The sequence below is a fragment of the Leucoraja erinacea genome, chromosome 8 (assembly GCF_028641065.1).
Source record: "Leucoraja erinacea ecotype New England chromosome 8, Leri_hhj_1, whole genome shotgun sequence".
Lineage (NCBI taxonomy): Eukaryota > Metazoa > Chordata > Chondrichthyes > Rajiformes > Rajidae > Leucoraja > Leucoraja erinaceus.
In genome coordinates this window covers 41,237,478-41,255,056 of record NC_073384.1, presented here as the reverse complement: position 1 = coordinate 41,255,056, position 17,579 = coordinate 41,237,478, and the positions used below count along the sequence as shown (strand labels likewise).

Genomic DNA, 17,579 nt, shown 5'->3' with positions numbered 1-17,579 from the left:
TCTGTCATAGGTCATTGCAGGTCGCCAAAGATTTTCAACATGTTGAAACTCCAGCGGCTACAAGAACAAGGTACAACTCTTTGGGCGCCTACTCACGACCATACAGACTTCACCCAGCTACATGTCGCCGGGTGGTCGTGAGTAGTCTCCTCAGTCGCCCAAAGAGTCGTAGCGTCTTTCTGGTCGCCACTGAATTTTCAACATGTTGCAAATTTTCGGCGACCTGCAACGACCTATGACGGGTGCCGGCAGTCACCGAAAAAGTCGCGTTAGTGGGACAGGCCATTAGGTTTGTAATTATTAGCTGCCGTAATTGAGGATTTCATTATTTTTTATTGCAAGTAACAGTAATCAGACACAGGGGCCATGCGAGTATGTATGCCTTTTATATCCAGAGAGGGTCCCTATATGCTAATATGAATACAGGTCCGCCACTTCCCTGTCCCGCCTGCAACTGGTCCAAAATGCCGCAGCGAGACTCCTGACGGGCACCCGAAAAAGGGACCACATCACCCCGATCCTGGCCTCTCTTCACTGGCTCCCTGTGTGGTTCTGTATACATTTCAAGACCTTCCTCTATGTCTACAAAGCCCTCAATGGGCTTGCCCCCTCCTACATTAAAAGTCTTCTCACCCACCACTCCACCTCCAGGTCCCTCAGATCGGCCGACTTGGGGCTGCTGAATATCCCACGGTCCAGGCATAAGCTTAGGGGCGACCGCGCCTTTGCGGTTGCAGCTCCTAGACTGTGGAACAGCATCCCCCTTCCCATCAGAACTGCCCCCTCCATCGACTCCTTTAAGTCAAGACTAAAATCGTATCTATACTCCCAAGCCTTTCCTGACGTCCACTGAGCGAGGGTTATATGTATATATGTAAGTAGTTTGTTTACACTATTCTTATAACAAATGTAAAGCACTTTGGCCAACGAGAGTTGTATTTTAAATGTGCTATATAAATAAATGTGACTTGACTTGACTTGACATTGATTTTCCAGCACTCTTGTTTCCAGAGCCTTGCCTTATTATCCGTTTTGCCGGTCACAGCCTCGGCATAGCAGGCCTCGGCATAGCAGGCCTCGGCATAGCAGGCCTCGGAAGGTGGCTCTGGGAACGGATCTGCCGGCTGTGGATGGGCCGGAGTTCTAGAGCCCCAGCCTCAGGGGACAAATACGACCCACTGGTAGGCTGCAGATGTCCCGATGAGGGTGATATCGGTCGCCTCACCCGGCCTAGGCGCCACATTTTCACCTGGGTCTTCCAGGGGAGATTTCAAGTGCACTCTCGTAATTTTGTTCGAATTAAAGGAGGTGCCGGACCAACAGTTGCCAGAAAATCGGTGGTGGATGTGTACCCAATACAATTAGCTGAAGCTCCTACAACATATTGATTAAGTGCTCGACCACAGCAGACTCCTATTCTACTTCGACCAAAGCTAATCGCTACAACCATGTGAAAAGCAGAAGTGAATACAGTGTCCATCTTGGACATGTTGCAGAGTGGCAAATGACTGATATCTAATTAAGCTCCCGAGCCTCTCGAATGAGATATAAATCTTCTTCCTTTGCCAGTGTGCACCTTGTCTATTTAATACCTTCTGGTTCCGTGACCTTCCTCCCAGAGTAAACAGCCTGTCGATACCGGTGGGTTTCTAAAATGCAGTTTCCTCTCTTAACATTTGCTTCCTGGTGTATTTTACAATAGTTGCTGTAAAGTTATTATGACACGAGCTGAAATTGATATGAAAGCTTTAAAATGTTTTTGTTTCTGAAGATGCTCTGCTTCTCTTCCAGTGTTGTACTCTTGGCAGATGAATAAATAGTCATAAACCATCCTATATCTGCAACAACTTTGGTCACATAAATATCTTAAAGATGTCTGCAATGTTTTAATCCTGTCTAATGTCTCAACATGTAAATAATTTAAGTGTCCTCTTCCAGAGACGCGCATGGTGGCGCAGTGGTAGAGTTGCTGCCTCACAACGCCAGAGACCCGGGTTCAATCCTGGCATTGTCTGCTCTCCCTGGCAGAGAGTTTTGTATCTTCGTTCACCATGAATGGATGGCTGGCAGGTGGCTAATGTTGTGCCATTATTTGGGAAGAGCTGCAAAGATTAACCATAGAACTGCAGGCCAGTGAGCCAACTGTGGGAAAGTTATTGAAGGAGATAATGGGAAACAACACTTTGCAACGGTCAGGACTGATTAGGGACAGTGAGCATGGCTTTGTGCTTGTGAAATCATGCCTCACTAATTCGATTGAGTCTTATCTGGAGGTGAGCAAGAGTATTGATGAGTGCAGGGTGGTGTATGTTGTCTACATGGACATCAGGAAGGTCTTTGACAAGCTCCCAGATGGTGAGCTGGTTCTAAAGATTTGACTACACAGGATCCAGGGTTATTGTTGGTTGGCACGGACTTGGAGGTGTCGACATGTCTAAAGTCGATTTTGAGAGGAGAGAGGATGGTGAGGAAGGCGTGTGGCATGTTTTCCTTCATCAGTTGGGGCACTAAATGGAGAAGTTGGGATGTCATGTCATGCACTAGGGGTATTGTGTGCAATTCTGCAACAAGTTTACGAGGATGTTGCCAGGACTAGAGGGTGTGAGATATAGGGTGAGGTTGATTAAGCTGGGTCTCTATTCCTTGGAGCACAGGAAGATGAGGGATGATCTTATAGGGGTGTACAAAATCATGAGAGGAATAGATTGGGTAGATGCACAAGTCTCTTGCCCAGAGTAGGGGAATCGAGGACCGGAGGACATAGGTTCAAGGTGAAGTGGAAAAGATTTAATAAGAATCTGATGGGTAACTTTTTCACACAGAGGGTGGTGAGTCTATGGAACAAGCTCCCAGTGAGGAGCTCCCTGTGGAACTCCAGCTCAGACAGAGCCGGCAGATCAGTTCCCATAGCCGACTACTGAATCCGACTTTGTAGGCCAGTGTCTTGCCCCCCCCCCCCCTCCCCCCCGAGGCCCTGACCTCTGTTGACCTGGCAAAACGGATAATCCAGAAAGGCTCTGAAACCAAGGGTGCCGGAAAATCAGTGGTGGGCCTGTATATGCCAGAAGAGGCATGATTACATTGGTTTCCCTTGACTCAATGTTCTTTTCTGTTTTATTTTAACAGGTGCAGATATTGTGCAATGGCTATTGAAGAATCTGAACATTGAAGACCAAGGTACAATTACTGAGATTCAAGCTGGTAAATCCACGTACAATCTGATAACTAAACCAAAGCATTTATTTTGTGAAAGTATGAAGTAACGAATCATTTCAAGCTGGATTTTTTTTCCAGGTCCCCATATTGTACCCCATAGTGGTTGAGTTGCTGCCTTACAGCGCCAGAGATCACAGCTCGATCCTGACAATGGGTGCTGTCTGTACCGGGTTTGTACGTTCTCCCCGTGACCTGTGTGGGTTTTCTCCGGGAGCACCGGTTTCCTGCCACACTGCAAAGACGTACAGGTTTGTAGGCTAATTGGCTCGGTAAAATTGTAAATTGTCCCTAGTGTGTGTAGGATAGTGTTCGCTAGTTGGAGTGGACTAGTTTCCGTGGCTGTCGTTTTTTGTGTAAACCAGCATCTGCAGTTCTTTGTTTCTGTGCTGTATTTCTTTGAAAAAAAATTAAATCTGGTACAGCCACCATTGCAGGTCTGATCCAAGCTACTTGTGTCCTCTTACATCACCATCTCCATGGTCATCGCTAGTTATGGACATGGAAGTTTTCGAGGGGTATGGAATAAGCTGAGGTGGGGCATTATGATCAGCATGGACAATTTGGGCTGAAGGGCCTGTTTCCGTGTAGTATGACTCTACGACCTTGATCTGTATCCCAAAAGTTATTGTAGGTGATACCGGCATCATCTAGCGGCTTGTTGTGCATGAATGTGTTGGGCAGCCAACCAATGCTCAGTGCCGATGGAGCATATGGATCACTTTCCCCACTGAAAGTGCAGCATAGGACACCTGAGCACTAGGTTTTGCCTGCATTACGGACTTCCTCTTACCTTACATGTTATAGGTTGTACACATTGTGTGCTCCTGTACCTGGGATCTTCGTCTATAGGGATTATAGATATAGAGTCATACAACGTGAACACAGGTCCTTTGGCCCAACTTTCCACACTGACCAACATGTCCCATGTACACTGGTCCCACCTGCCTGCATTTGACCCGTATCCCTCTAAACCTATCCTATCCATGTACCTGTCTAAATATTTTTTAAACATTGCGATAGTACCTGCCTCAACTACCTCCTCCGGTAGCTAATTCCATACACCTACCACCCTTTGTGTAAAAAGGTTCCCCCTTAGGATCCTATTACATTTTTACCCACTTACTTTAAACCTGTGCCCTCTGGTTCTCAATTTCCCTACTCTGAGCAAGATATATTATAACGTTCAACTAGTATCTAACCAATGACTGCAAGCAAACATGTCTCGCCCAGATTCAATGCACCAGTCATGACTCATTTATCTGTATCTTTATCTGCTCTGACTTTATTCCATTCATTTCGTCCTTCAGAGGTGCTGACTGTTCTTGTATCCCTTGATGTGCCACACGGGTTTCTAACTTCTGTGAGGGAGAGATTGGGCAGGCTAGGACTATATTTCACACTGAATTGGGTGATGGGTATATGGAATGAGCTGCCAGAAGAAGGCACAAAACAACACTGAAAGACAGGTAAATGGATAGGAAAGGTTTGGAGGGATATGGGCCAAACATGGACAAATGGGACTAGCTTAGATGGGACATTTCAGTCAGCAGGGAGGAGTTGGGCCGAAGGGCCTGTTTCTGTGCTGTGTGACAATGACTCTCATTGAAATATTGGGGCAACATTTCATCTGCACGATAATTCTCTGTTATATTTTGTTGCTTAACTTTAGTTTCATTGGCTTCAATAGAAATATCAATTTTCTTCCCCCACTGGCACCAGAATGGGATCTGGAAATGCAACTATGCTTCCCGTGGCTGTGTTAAGTTATGAGCCCAGAACACTGGCTTCTGGCCAGAGACAGCCGCCTCTCAGCATGGCTGCTGTGACTGTCACTGGCAACCGGTGGTGGGATGGAAGACATGCTGTCATTGAGGAAGAACATCAGGGGCCTTTCCATTGCAGTCAATGAGTCTTTCTATGGCTGAGCTTTGAAACGTAGTGAAGCACACTCTGTCAGTGTTGACTCTGCCTGATATTTTGCAACTACGCTCCTCTTCCTGCAACACCCAAAATTGGAAATGCAGGAAAAAACAAATGTCACAAAATGCTGGAGTAACTCAGCAAGTCAGGCAACATCGCTGGAGAGCTTGGATAGGTGACATTTCTGGTCGGAACCCTTCTTCAGACTGGAAACATCTCAAAACGTCATCTATCCATGTTCTCCAGTGATGCTGCCTTTCCCTCTAAGTTACTCCAGCACTTTGTGTTCTTTTGTGTAAATCAGCACTTGCAGTTCTTTGTTTCAACAAAACAAAATGTATTGATTAGTATGAAAACAAAGCAGGGAATGGGGTGTGGCTGATGCTTCAAAATAATATATTGAATACAATAGAAGAGAGAACTGTGAAAGAGGGTTAGAAACATAGAAACACAGAAAATAGGTGCAGGAGTAGGCCATTCGGCCCTTCGAGCCTGCACCACCATTCAATATGATCATGGCTGATCATCCAACTCAGTATCCTGTACCTGCCTTCTCTCCATACTCCTTGATCCCTTTAGCCACAAGGGCCACATCTAACTCACTCTTAAATATAGCCAATGAACTGGCCTCAACTACCTTCTGTGGCAGAGAGTTCCAGAGATTCACCCCTCTCTGTGTGAAAAATGTTTTTCTCATCTCGGTCCTAAAGGATTTCCCCTCTATCCTTAAGCTGTGACCTCCTAGTTCTGGACTTTCCCAACATCGGGAACAATCTTCCTGCATCTAGCTTGTCCAACCCCTTAAGAATTTTGTAAGTTTCTATAAGAGCCCCCCTCAATCTTCTAAATTCTAGCATGTACAAGCCTAGTCTATCCAGTCTTTCTTCATATGAAAGTCCTGCCATCCCAGGAATCAGTCTGGTGAACCTTCTCTGTACTCCCTCTATGGCAAGAATGTCTTTCCTCAGATTAGGAGACCAAAACTGTACGCAATACTCCAGTGTGGTCTCACCAAGACCCTGTACAACTGCAGTAGAATCTCCCTGCTCTTATACTCAAATCCTTTTGCTATGAATGCTAACATACCATTCGCTTTCTTCACTGCCTGCTGCACCTGCATGCCTACTTTCAATGACTGGTGTACCATGACACCCAGGTCTCGTTGCATCTCCCCTTTTCCTAATCGGCCACCATTCAGATAATAATCCTAATCGGCCACCATTCAGATAATAATCCTAATCGGCCACCATTCAGATATGGTGCCTTCTCACCATATCCCTGGACTCCTCTATCTAATAGACAATAGACAATAATACAGATAGTGACACCATTGCTGGTATTGGTGTGAGGAGAAATGATGGGCAGGGTCTTCCCTGCTGTTCTTTAAATAATTCCCAGGGATTCATTAATTCTCTTGAAACCTTTAACATAAGAGACAAAGAGTGATACAGTGTGGAAACAGCCCTTTCGGCCCAACTTGCCCGCACCGGCCAACATGTTCCAGCTACATTAGTCCCACCTTTCCGCATTTGGTCCATATTACAAAGTAAACATGCAGGTACAGCAGGCAGTGAAGAAAGCAAATGACATGTTACTTCATAACAAGAGGAATTGAGTATAGGAGTAAAGAGGTCTTTCTGCAGTTGATCAGGGTCCTGGTGAGACCACATTTGGAGTAATGTGTGTAATTTTGGTCTCCTAATTTGAGGAAGGCCATTGAGGCAGTGCAGCATAGGTTCACGAGGTTCATCCCCGGGATGGCGGGACTGTCATATGAGGAAAGATTGGAAAGACAGAGCTTGTATTCACTGGAATTTAGAAGGATGAGAGGGTATCTTATAGAAACATATACAATTGTATAAGGACTGGACAAGCTAGATGCAGGAACAATGTTCCCAATGTTGGGGGAGTCCAGAACCAGGGGCCACAGTCTAAGAATAAATGGGAGGTCATTTAAAACTGAGATGAGAAAAAGCTTTTTCACCCAGAGCGTTGTGAATTTGTGGAATTCTCTGCCACAGAAGGCAGTAGAGGCCAATTCACTGGATGAATTCAAAAGAGAGTTAGATTGAGCTCTAGGGGTTAGTGGAATCAAGGGATATGGGGAGAAGGCAGGCATGGATTACTAATTGATCAGCCATGATCACAATGAATGGCGGTGCTGGCTCGAAGGGCCAAATGGCTTCCTCCTGCACCTATTTTCTATGGTTTTATCCCTCCAAACCTGTCCTATCCATGTACCTGTTTGACTGTTTCTTAAATGTTGGGATAGTCCCTGCCTCAGCTACCTCCTCTGGCAGCTTGTTCTATACACTGACACCCTTTGTGTCAAAAGGTTACCCCTCAAATTCCAATTAAATCTTTTCCCCTTCACCTTAAACCTATGTCCTCGGGTTCTCGATTCACCTACTCTGGGAAAGAGACTCTCATCCAAAGGACATTTTAGTTTTACTGAAACTATGGCACAGATGGCATAACTGCTGCCTCACAGCACTAGTGACCTGGGTGCTGTCTGTGTAGAGTTTGCATGTTCATCCTGTGACTACGGTTTCTCCGGTTTGCTGCCACATTGCAAGGTTATGCAGATTTGTAGGTTAAAATTGCCCTCTATAAATTCCTCCTAGGCTATAGGGAGTTGATGCGAAAGTAGGACAACATAGAACCACTGTGAACAGGTGGTCGAAGGCCGGTGTGAACTCGCTGGGCCGAAGGGCTTGTTTCCATGCTATATCTTTCAATCAATATTTGTATCGATCAATAAATTATCACGACAGCTGTGGCGTGAGAGATAAGTTTATGTAATCGGAACAGAATAAGGCCATTCAGCCCATCAAGTCTACTCTGCCATTCAATCATGGCTGATCTATTTTCCCCTTCCAACCCCATTCACCTGTCTTCTCCCCATAACACCTGCAACCCGTAGTAATCAAGAACCTAATCAAGAAACTAATAATCAAGGTGCAACATGGTTACATTATTAATGGTCTAACTCCTGAATACCCCTCCCGGATATTTTAGCAACAGGATTAATCTGTGTACTTTAAACATGCTATTGCTGCCGTTGAAATAGTGTACAAAAAAATTACACAAAGTTTTAAGGGCCATCTGTTCTAAGCCAGCGTTTACACTTCATATGAATAAATTCCTCTATTTCTTGCCTGCTTTCCCTCACAAACATATATCTATCTATAACAACTCCTCCTCATGGTCATAAGTTCAAGTCAAGTCAAGTTTATTCATCACATACACATATGAGATGTGCAGTGAATTGAAAAGTGGCAATGCTCGCGGACTTTGTGCAAAAAGACAAACAAACAAACAACCAAAGAAACTGCAAACAGAATGGAACAGAATCACATATTCTTTTACATATTAAATATTGTGGGCGGAAGGAAAAAGGGAAAAAAAACAGCAATTTAAAAAAAAGGAGTAGAGTGGTACAGTAAAGTTTTCTTGACCATAGCAGCTGGAACAGTCCATTGCAGGGGTGGAAGGGATCTCCCATGATTTTATTGGCTCTGGAGTTGCACCTCCTGCTGTATAGATCCTGCAGGGGGGGGGGGGGGGGAGTGAAGTTCCCATAGTGCGTTCGGCCGAATGCACTACTCTCTGCAGAGCCTTCATGTCCTGGGCAGAGCAATTCCCAAACCAGATGGTAATATTTCCGCACAAGATGCTTTCCACAGCCGCCGAGTAGAAGCACTGGAGGATCCTCGGAGACACTCTGAATTTCCTCAATTGCCTGAGGTGGTAAAGGCGCTGCCTTGCCTTACTCACGAGTGCTGCGTCGTGTGATGTCCATGTCATATCCTCAGAGTTGTGGACTCCCAGATATTTAAAACAGCTCACTAAACAGAACTTAATAAGTTCTGCAAAACTCTGCTTAGAGAGCTTTCTCTATAATTCCTTCATTGATATTCTATTTTCATAACCCATGGTTTTGGATTCCTCCACTTGAGCCCACCTTCTGTGTCTACTCCATGAAGAACATAAGTAATGTGGCAAACCAAAATGGGTGATGTTTCAGAATGTTAAAGGATTTAAGGATACATGTTAATTGGCCTCTGGAAATTGCACCGCATGTACAGGTGCACAACCTTTTATCCGAAAGCCTTGGGACAAGACACTTTTCGTAATTCAGAATTTTTCGGCTTTCGGAATGGAAGATTTTTAGCATAGATTTTAACGGCTGGCTCAGTGGTAGAGTGCTCGGCTCATATCCGCAAGGTCGCGAGTTTGCGCCTCGATCCCGGCAGTTACTCGATCGCGAGTTTGAGTCTTCAATGTAGTTTTTTCTTGCAGAATAGGAGAGAATAGGGAGGGTTAGGCTGGGATCATTCTCTGCAAGATGATCTTAGTGCAGGAGACAAGTGTAGGAGAGGTGTACTGACTGTGTGGGCAGAACTTTGGAAGTGATTGCCCACCATTCTCAAAAGCCGCTGTGTCTCCCTGTCCCTCCAACTCCAGAGGAATCCGCTCCCCGATGGGCCACTACGGAGACAAGGGGCAGTTTGCCCACAGCCCGAACTGCGCCACCCCAAGAACAAAACGTACCTTGCACACCATCAGCTTCTGCCCCTACGGGGAGCGTGCTCCTCTGGAGTTGGAGCGGGGCTGGGCTGGAGTTGCTGATCTTGGATCTCCGTGCTTGCAGTGGGCCTGGGGGTCGGTGTCCCGATGAGGGGGCGCAGCTCGGGCTGTGGGCGAAGTGCCACTTGTTGCCGTAGCGGCCCATCGGGGAGCGGCCTCTGGTGGTCCTGACGTCTCTCAGCTCCTGTCCAGGGGGGTGGCCGGAGACGTCAGAACCAACAGGAACCCTCTCCCCGATGGGCCGCTACAGCGACAAGTGGCAGTTTGCCCACAGCCCGAGCTGCGCCCCCTCATCCGCAACCCCAAGAACAAGACGTACCTTGCACGCCATCAGCTTCTGTCCCTACGGGGAGCGTGTTCCTCTGGAGTTGGAACGGGGCTGGGCTGCTGCTGGCTGTGGGTCTCTGGGCTCTCCGTGCTTGCAGTGGGCCTGGGGGTCGGTGTCCCATTGGTCCTGACGTCTCCGGTGACTGGCACTGACCTGCTGGCATCGCCGACGTGAAGACAGTGCAAAGCCCCCGCGCCGGTGCAATGAGCGGGGAGCTGGAGAGGGGAGGGAAGGGGTCACACACATGGCCGGGAAGCAGAGGGGTGTAGGTGGGGTGAAACTGAAGGGAGCGACAATCTGCTGCTGCCTGCCCGCTGAGTTAAAAAGTTGTGTATCGTGAGTCTACCGTGGGAACTTTTTAACTCAGCGGGCAGGCAACAGCAGATTGTCAATTATTAACCCTCCCGCACAATATACCCTCACCTTCTCTTTTATGAATGGGGATTTAGTTCCCCTTTCTTCGAGGACCGACCGGAGGTTCCGCTGTCACCTCTGCGGGCCGCCCTCGGTGAACGTCTTCAAGGACCTTTCTTCAAGGACCAAAAAAATGTCCACTAATCGCAGCTTTTCTTTATTTGGAATTTCGGATAAAAGGTTGTGCACCTAGAGAGTGGATAAGAAAGTGAGGTAACACTGAGTTTGTGTGTATATATGTTAGTTTGTATGTGTGGTTGTATGTGTTTTTTTCCTATGAGTGTGTATGTGTTTCTGCGTAATTTTGTGTGTAAATGTGTCAACGGTTACGGGCGAAGACAAGAAAATGGGGCTGAGAGATTGATAGATCAGCCATGATTGAATGGCAGAGTAGACCTGATGGCCAACTGGCCTAATGCTGCTGCTATGACATAGTCATAACTGTCCTATCGCCAACTAGCCCACGGACTATCTTTAATCAGACTTTATTAAGGGAACTCTTTGGACGTTCTATTCACCTATAGATGTCCTGAAAAGTACATTTGAATCCTAAGACTCCTCCACGATGACATGCTTTCCACAGTCATGGCCAGCAACAGCAACTGTGAGCCGTTTCAAGTCAGATCAGGAGTGAAACAGGGATGCGTGATTGCCCCAACACTGTTCACCATCTTCATTGTGACAATGAACCACATCATCAAGGACGACCTACCCCCAGGAATCAAAATTGTCTACAGAACAGATGGCAGACTTTTCAATCTTGCCCGTCTCAAGTCCAAAACTAAGACATCTATGAGCCGTGTGCGGACGTGGCGCCGACGGACGAGAGGCCGAAGCAAAGAAGTCGAAGCCGAAGAACGGAATGGAAACGAGGCCGAAAGAACAATAAACCGAAAGAGTCCGAAGACGAAATGCCTACTAACCGAAAGGATGGGATGCCTAAAACCCAAGGAACCAAAAAGCTGCGTTGCCTAAAAGCAAACTTACCGAATGGCCGCTCTGTCGAAACGCCACCTACCCGAAAGGCAGCGTTGCCTACAGGCCAAAGGGCCGACTGCCGCTCAACAGTAAAGTCCAATAACGGACTTGACGTTGCTGGGGGGCGGGTGGGACTTGTCAGCGATTGGTCTAGCCCCCGCGTCCATCACATCACCGTGAAGGCATGAACATTGTCCCACACTTCCGCTGCACCCGACCCGCAGCCCGCGGAGGGTGGCCGTGGGAGCGTGGGCAGTGGGAGCGTACACCCTCGGCAGCTTTCAACTTGGTGCTTGGGTTCATATTGCCCAGTCACCTATGGCTTGTGTGGGAAAATGAACCCCACGCTCCCATCTGCCCCTTCTCGCTCCCCTCTTCTCTCTCTCCCCCTCTCTCTCCCTTCTCTCTCTCCCTTCTCTCCCCTCTTCTCTCTCCCCTCTTCTCTCTCTCCCTATATCCCGCATGTACACAGTGGACTCCCTGATTGTAATCATGTATAGTCTTTCTGCATGACTGGATATCACGACGTTGGTTCACGTGACAATAAACTAAACTAAACTAAAGTTCATGTGTTTAAGTCAGCAAGACATTCTGCAATGCAACAATATACTATGATTACACTGTTGGTTTCCCTGTTGACTGAACTGGGTTCTGGATTGCTATACAGTATTGTAAAATAATACAGATAGATATTCATCACCTCTTGTTGTACACAAACAGCTCAGAAAGAAGAACTCACATCAAATTACTGGTGACACCTGTGGATTGACCTTGGTCTACCTCTTATAAAATCAGAAATCTTCTTTAATATAAATCACAAGTAACAGCTTTATGCGTTTGACAGCTAGTGGAGATATAAATTTAGAAATACTGTACTTACTTCTGACAGTTTCATTCAGAGAGGATTCATTTGAGTATTTTCTTCAGTCCAGAACGTTACGTGCCCAGGCAAACACAATGAAAAATCAGTCTTCCATTCCTCATTATCTTGACCTTGTTGCGATTGGGGATGCAGTCAATCATTGGTGGAGGCACGCTGGTGCAACGGTAGAGTTGCTGCTTTACAATGCCAGTAACCCTGGTTCGATTCACACTACGGGTGCTGTCTGTACGGAGCCTGTACATTCTCCCTGTAAAAGTGTGAATTTTCTCCGGGTGCTCCAGTTTCCGCCCACACTCCGACAACGTACAGGATAGGTTGATAGGTTAATTTGGCTTCAGCAAAAATTATAAATTTTTCCTAGTCTGTAGGATAGTGCCAGTGTACAGTGATTGCTGGTCGGTGTGGACTCGGTGGGTCAAAGGGCCTGTTTCTGCGTTATATCTCTAAACTAAATTAAATAAATCTCAGGTAAGGGCTGTTCCACAGTAGGTATCAGACACAATAAGGATAAGGGAAGCTTTCACTAGTATTGTATCCCCATGTGATATCTACCAGCATTTCAGCGACCTCCAGGGAATAGTCAATAGTCAATAGTCAGATTTATTCGTCACATACACAATGAAGCGCAGTGAAATTAATTTGCCAGCAGCGGTACAATAAAAAAGAACACAGTACACAATAAAAATTTAACACAAAACATCCACCACAGCATTCATCACAGACCGCGGCTTCAAGGTGTTATAGGCCGCGGGCCGGCGGTCGGAGCTCTTCTCCTCCTGGGCCCCCAATGAGGGATCCCAGGCTCCGCAGACCGCGGCTTTAGGATGTACCAGTTGGCAGGCCAGCGATCAGAGCACTCCCTTCTGGTGACCCCCGGAGAGGGCTCGCCCGCTCCGCAATGAAAAGGTCACGCTGTGCCCGCTGCTGAAGCTCCGGGCCCGGTTCCGGGAAAGGCCGGACCAATCCTTGGTGTTAGGCCGCAAGGGAGGTGACATGGAAAAAGTCGCCTCTCTGTGGGGTAGGCGACCGAAAGTGGTTTCCCCCCTTAGCGTCCCTCACCACCCCCCACACACAAGACACACCGAGAGACATTAAAATAAACGTTTGGACATACTAAAAAAACAAAAAAAGTAGAAAATGACTAACACGCTGCTGGCAGGGCAGCCGTTTCACGGCGCCCCCACTGACAATATAGTGCTAGCGCCAATTACTCTGATAGTTGTATTCTAAGATCATTGCTCTAAGTCAACCAACATCTTATAGTGCGAGAGAACTGATTTTGATCCTGACTACAGATGCTGTCTGTACGGAGCTTGTATGTTCTCCCTATGACTGCCTGGGTATTGTCCGGATGCTCCGGTTTCCTCCCACACTCCAAAGACGTAACAAGTTCGCTGGTTAATTGACTTTGGTAAATTTGTTAATTGGCTTCGGAAAAATTGTAAATTGTCTGTGGTGTGTACGGTGGAGCGGGTTTTTGGGGGTGATTGCTGTTCGGCATGGACTCAATGGGCCGCAGGGCCTGTTTCCTGGTTTGTCTCTAAAGTCTAAAGGGATAAGGCTTCTTTGGTTTGCTTTGTGAAGGATATTCATAGTAGATCAATCATCATTTTTCTGTTTCATTTAAAGACACCTACACTGTAAACAGCCTATAACCACATTTTAAAAATATGGTCCACCTGCTGTTTTTGCTTAAATTCTCCGATGAATGGGATAAGGTGAATGCACAGTCTTTTGCCGAGGTTGCAATAACGTACTAGAGAACAGGTTGAAAGTGTGGCAGGATTTATAAGAAATCTAAGTGACGATGTGTATGTGGAACATGCTGCCTGAGGAGGTAGTTGAGGCAGGTACTATAAAAGCATTTAAAAGACATTTGGACATCTACATGGATAGAAAAGATTTAGAGGCATCGGGGTTAATAGTATGAGCTTTGATGTGGAATTGAGATAATAAATGTGTCGCCATGTTTTGGCATCCTATTTCAAGATTCAAGTCAGACAGTTATTATAAATGTAGTTCTTAAATTGGCCATGAAGGTTTGTTGTCCTGGCGGCATTGCACGGTCAGCCTGGCCAAGCAGAGTTATTGGTGTCTTCCACCGCCGCTCCATGTGACTGCAGGCGTTCGATCCAGGTGCTTGGCCTCTTGAAGCAGCGCATACCTTGTTATCTTCACCTTTTTGCTAACTGCCATGGGTTGTCTCTGCTCTGTTTCCTGCACTAGCTCCATGTTTCCTGTTCCTTTAATCTAAAAAAATCTTTCTATTTTGTGTCCAGGCTTGATGCTCAGCTTCAAGTGACCTGGATCAATAATCCAATCTTCAATTGGATCGATGAGGGCAAAGCAGTGGCCATTGTCTCTATGGACTTTAGCAAGGCCTCTGATAAGGTCTTGCAAAGTGGCTCGTCTGACAGAGCATTCCAGAAGCAATTCGCAGCGGGACTGGGCTTTCACGCTGTACTTTGAGTTTAGTTTATTGTTACATGTACCAAGGTACAGTGAATGGCTTTTGTTGTGGTGACTTCACGAGGAGTCTAGAAATGTAGATGAGGCTATATCAGATCAGCCATGATCTTCTAGAATGGTAGGGTACATTAAAGGGGCTGAGGTGATCTGCTCCTGTTTCTCATGTTCTTTGTTTCCTAGACTTCATTTAAAAAACTTGGCAGCAGTAAGTGGTACATGGTTGGATTCTTGAATAACCTTCTCTCCAGTTCTCCCTATCACCAACAAGAGTTAGGTTGCCAAGATGTGTGTGCTTATTAAAACCTTGCCAGGGAGTCAGAAAGAGCTCTTGTCATTCCAAATCTGCTCCTCACAGGATGTAAGCTGATGATAACTTTACTGGTGAGCAATCTGGAGAGGTGGAGCAGCCTACCGAAAACTCACTGGGCTGTTTAAATTGAGGGAGGTTTACCACAGGTTCAAACCAAGACTGCCACTGCATGTCAAAGGCAAACTGCATGTCAAATTTTAGAATGCCTTCTGAAGGGCAGCACAGTGGCGCAGCAGTAAAGTTGCTGCCTTACAGCTCCAGGGGCCTGGGTTCAATCCTGACTACCGGTGCTGTCCGTACGTGGTTTGTGAGTTCTCCCTGTGACCACATGAGTTTTCTTCAGGTGCTCTGGTTTCCTCACACATTCAAAAGACATGCAGGTTTGTAGGTTAATTGGCTTCTGCAAATGATGCCTAGTGTGTAGGATAGAACTAGTGTACGGATGATCGCTGGTCGGCTCAGTCTTAGTGGGCCATAGGGGGCCTGTTTCCACACTGTATCTCTAAACTAAGCTAAACTAAGTCCTTTTAAAATCAAAGGGACGGTTTTCATCTTTAACACCCTGGCACAGAGCATGTTTGGGTATTTGACTCAGCGCCTTTTACAAAAATCCTTGGATACCCATCCACTCAATTTATTGACCATAAAGCCATGAGTCCATAAATAATAATGAGATTTTACTTTGCGTAGTCCTACATTGATTGATAATGAGCACTTAATTGCACACCACTAGGTTGCAGAGATGATTAACCCAGCATCATACAATATAATTTATGTTTTAGTTTATGGTTTTAGATATACAGCGTGGAAACAGGCCCTTCAGCGCAATGAGTCCATGCTGACCAGCAATCCCTGAACACAAACACAATCCTAGGCACCCTAGGGACAAATTACAATTTTACCGAAGCCAATTAGCCTACAAATCTGTATGTTTTTGGAATGTGGGAGAAAACCGGAGCTCGCGGAGAAAACCCACGCAGGTCATGGGGAGAACATACATACTCCATACAGACAGCAGCCATGATCAGGATCGAACCAGATCTCTGGTGCTGTAAGGCAGCAACTTTACTGCTGCACCACCGATCCCTGAACAAGCACCCTGTACAGATGCTCCCCGATTTAGGATGCTTCGACTTACAATATTTCTTTTTTTTTTGTTTTTTTTTTTTTTGTTTTTTTTTTTTTTTTGTTTTTGTTTATTTTATTAAAAGTTAATACAGTACAAAACAGTACAGTGGAACCTAATTTTAGGTGCCAACTATGTCATACCGTAATCCATTCTATGTACAACCTCTAGTTTTATGTTATGAAAAGGAAGTAAGCAAGACAAGAAAAAGAAAACAATAGAAAGAGGAAAAAGTGGAAAAATAGATGGTAGAGAGTAGAAAAACATGAAGTGTGTATATAAAAAATAAAAAAGAAAAAGAAAAAGTGGAAAGTAGAAATAGAAGAGAAGGCCCCTTAAAAGAGAATTTTTCAAATCTGTATTCGGAGATGTAAACATAGAACATAGAAATTAGGTGCAGGAGTAGGCCATTCGGCCCTTCGAGTATTCAATATGATCATGGCTGATCATCCAACTCAGTATCCCGTACCTGCCTTCTCTCCATACCCCCTGATCCCCTTAGCCACAAGGGCCCATCTAACTCCCTCTTAAATATAGCCAATGAACTGGCCTCAACTACCCTCTGTGGCAGAGAGTTCCAGAGATTCACCACTCTCTGTGTGAAAAAAGTTCTTCTCATCTCGGTTTTAAAGGATTTCCCCTTTAAACCCCCTCGTTTTTGGATAATATCCTGGACTTCCCTAACATCGGGAACAATCTTCCTGCATCTAGCTTGTCCAACCCCTTAAGAATTTTATAAGTTTCTATAAGATCCCCTCTCAATCTCCTAAATTCTAGAGAGTATAAACCAAGTCTATCCATAAGACAGTCCTGACATCCCAGGAATCAGTCTGGTGAACCGTCTCTGCACTCCCTCTATGGCAATAATGTCCTTCCTCAGATTTGGAGACCAAAACTGTCCGCAATACTCCAGGTGTGGTCTCACCAAGACCCTGTACAACTGCAGTAGAACCTCCCTGCTCCTATACTCAAAGATAGGATCTATCCACGTCATGAACTGAAATCAGCAATCTTTACGGTACCGCTGCATCACATGATTCCAAAAAGTCATATTTATCTATTAGTCGGAGTCTCATTTCTTCAAGGCGTGCCATGTCCCTCATATTCCTAATCCACATTTTAACAGTTGGTATGGTTGTATTTTTCCAAAATTTAAGTATCAATTTCTTTCCAATTATTAACCCATAATTAAAAAAAACATTTTGGTCTTTATTTAAATTGGTATCTTCTCCTATTATTCCAAATATAATCCATTCCGTTTTGGGTTCTATTCTTGACTTGAAAAGCTTTGTAAATATATCAAATATATCACTCCAAAATTTATTCAACTTTGTACATCCTCCAA

General features: G+C 45.6%; 1 protein-coding gene across 2 annotated transcripts in view; it reads left to right on the top strand.

Moving 5' to 3' along the window:
- LOC129699611 (regulator of G-protein signaling 7) overlaps positions 1–17,579 on the top strand; it is a 311,380-nt gene that overhangs the window by 210,069 nt on the left and 83,732 nt on the right. Inside the window, exon 4 of one of the 2 annotated variants that reach the window (XM_055639566.1) lies at positions 3,127–3,177. In XM_055639566.1, coding sequence (XP_055495541.1) covers positions 3,127–3,177 — 51 coding nt within the window. Of the gene's footprint in view, positions 1–3,126; positions 3,202–17,579 lie in introns of both variants that reach the window. The other variant, XM_055639565.1, reaches the window with a different exon arrangement.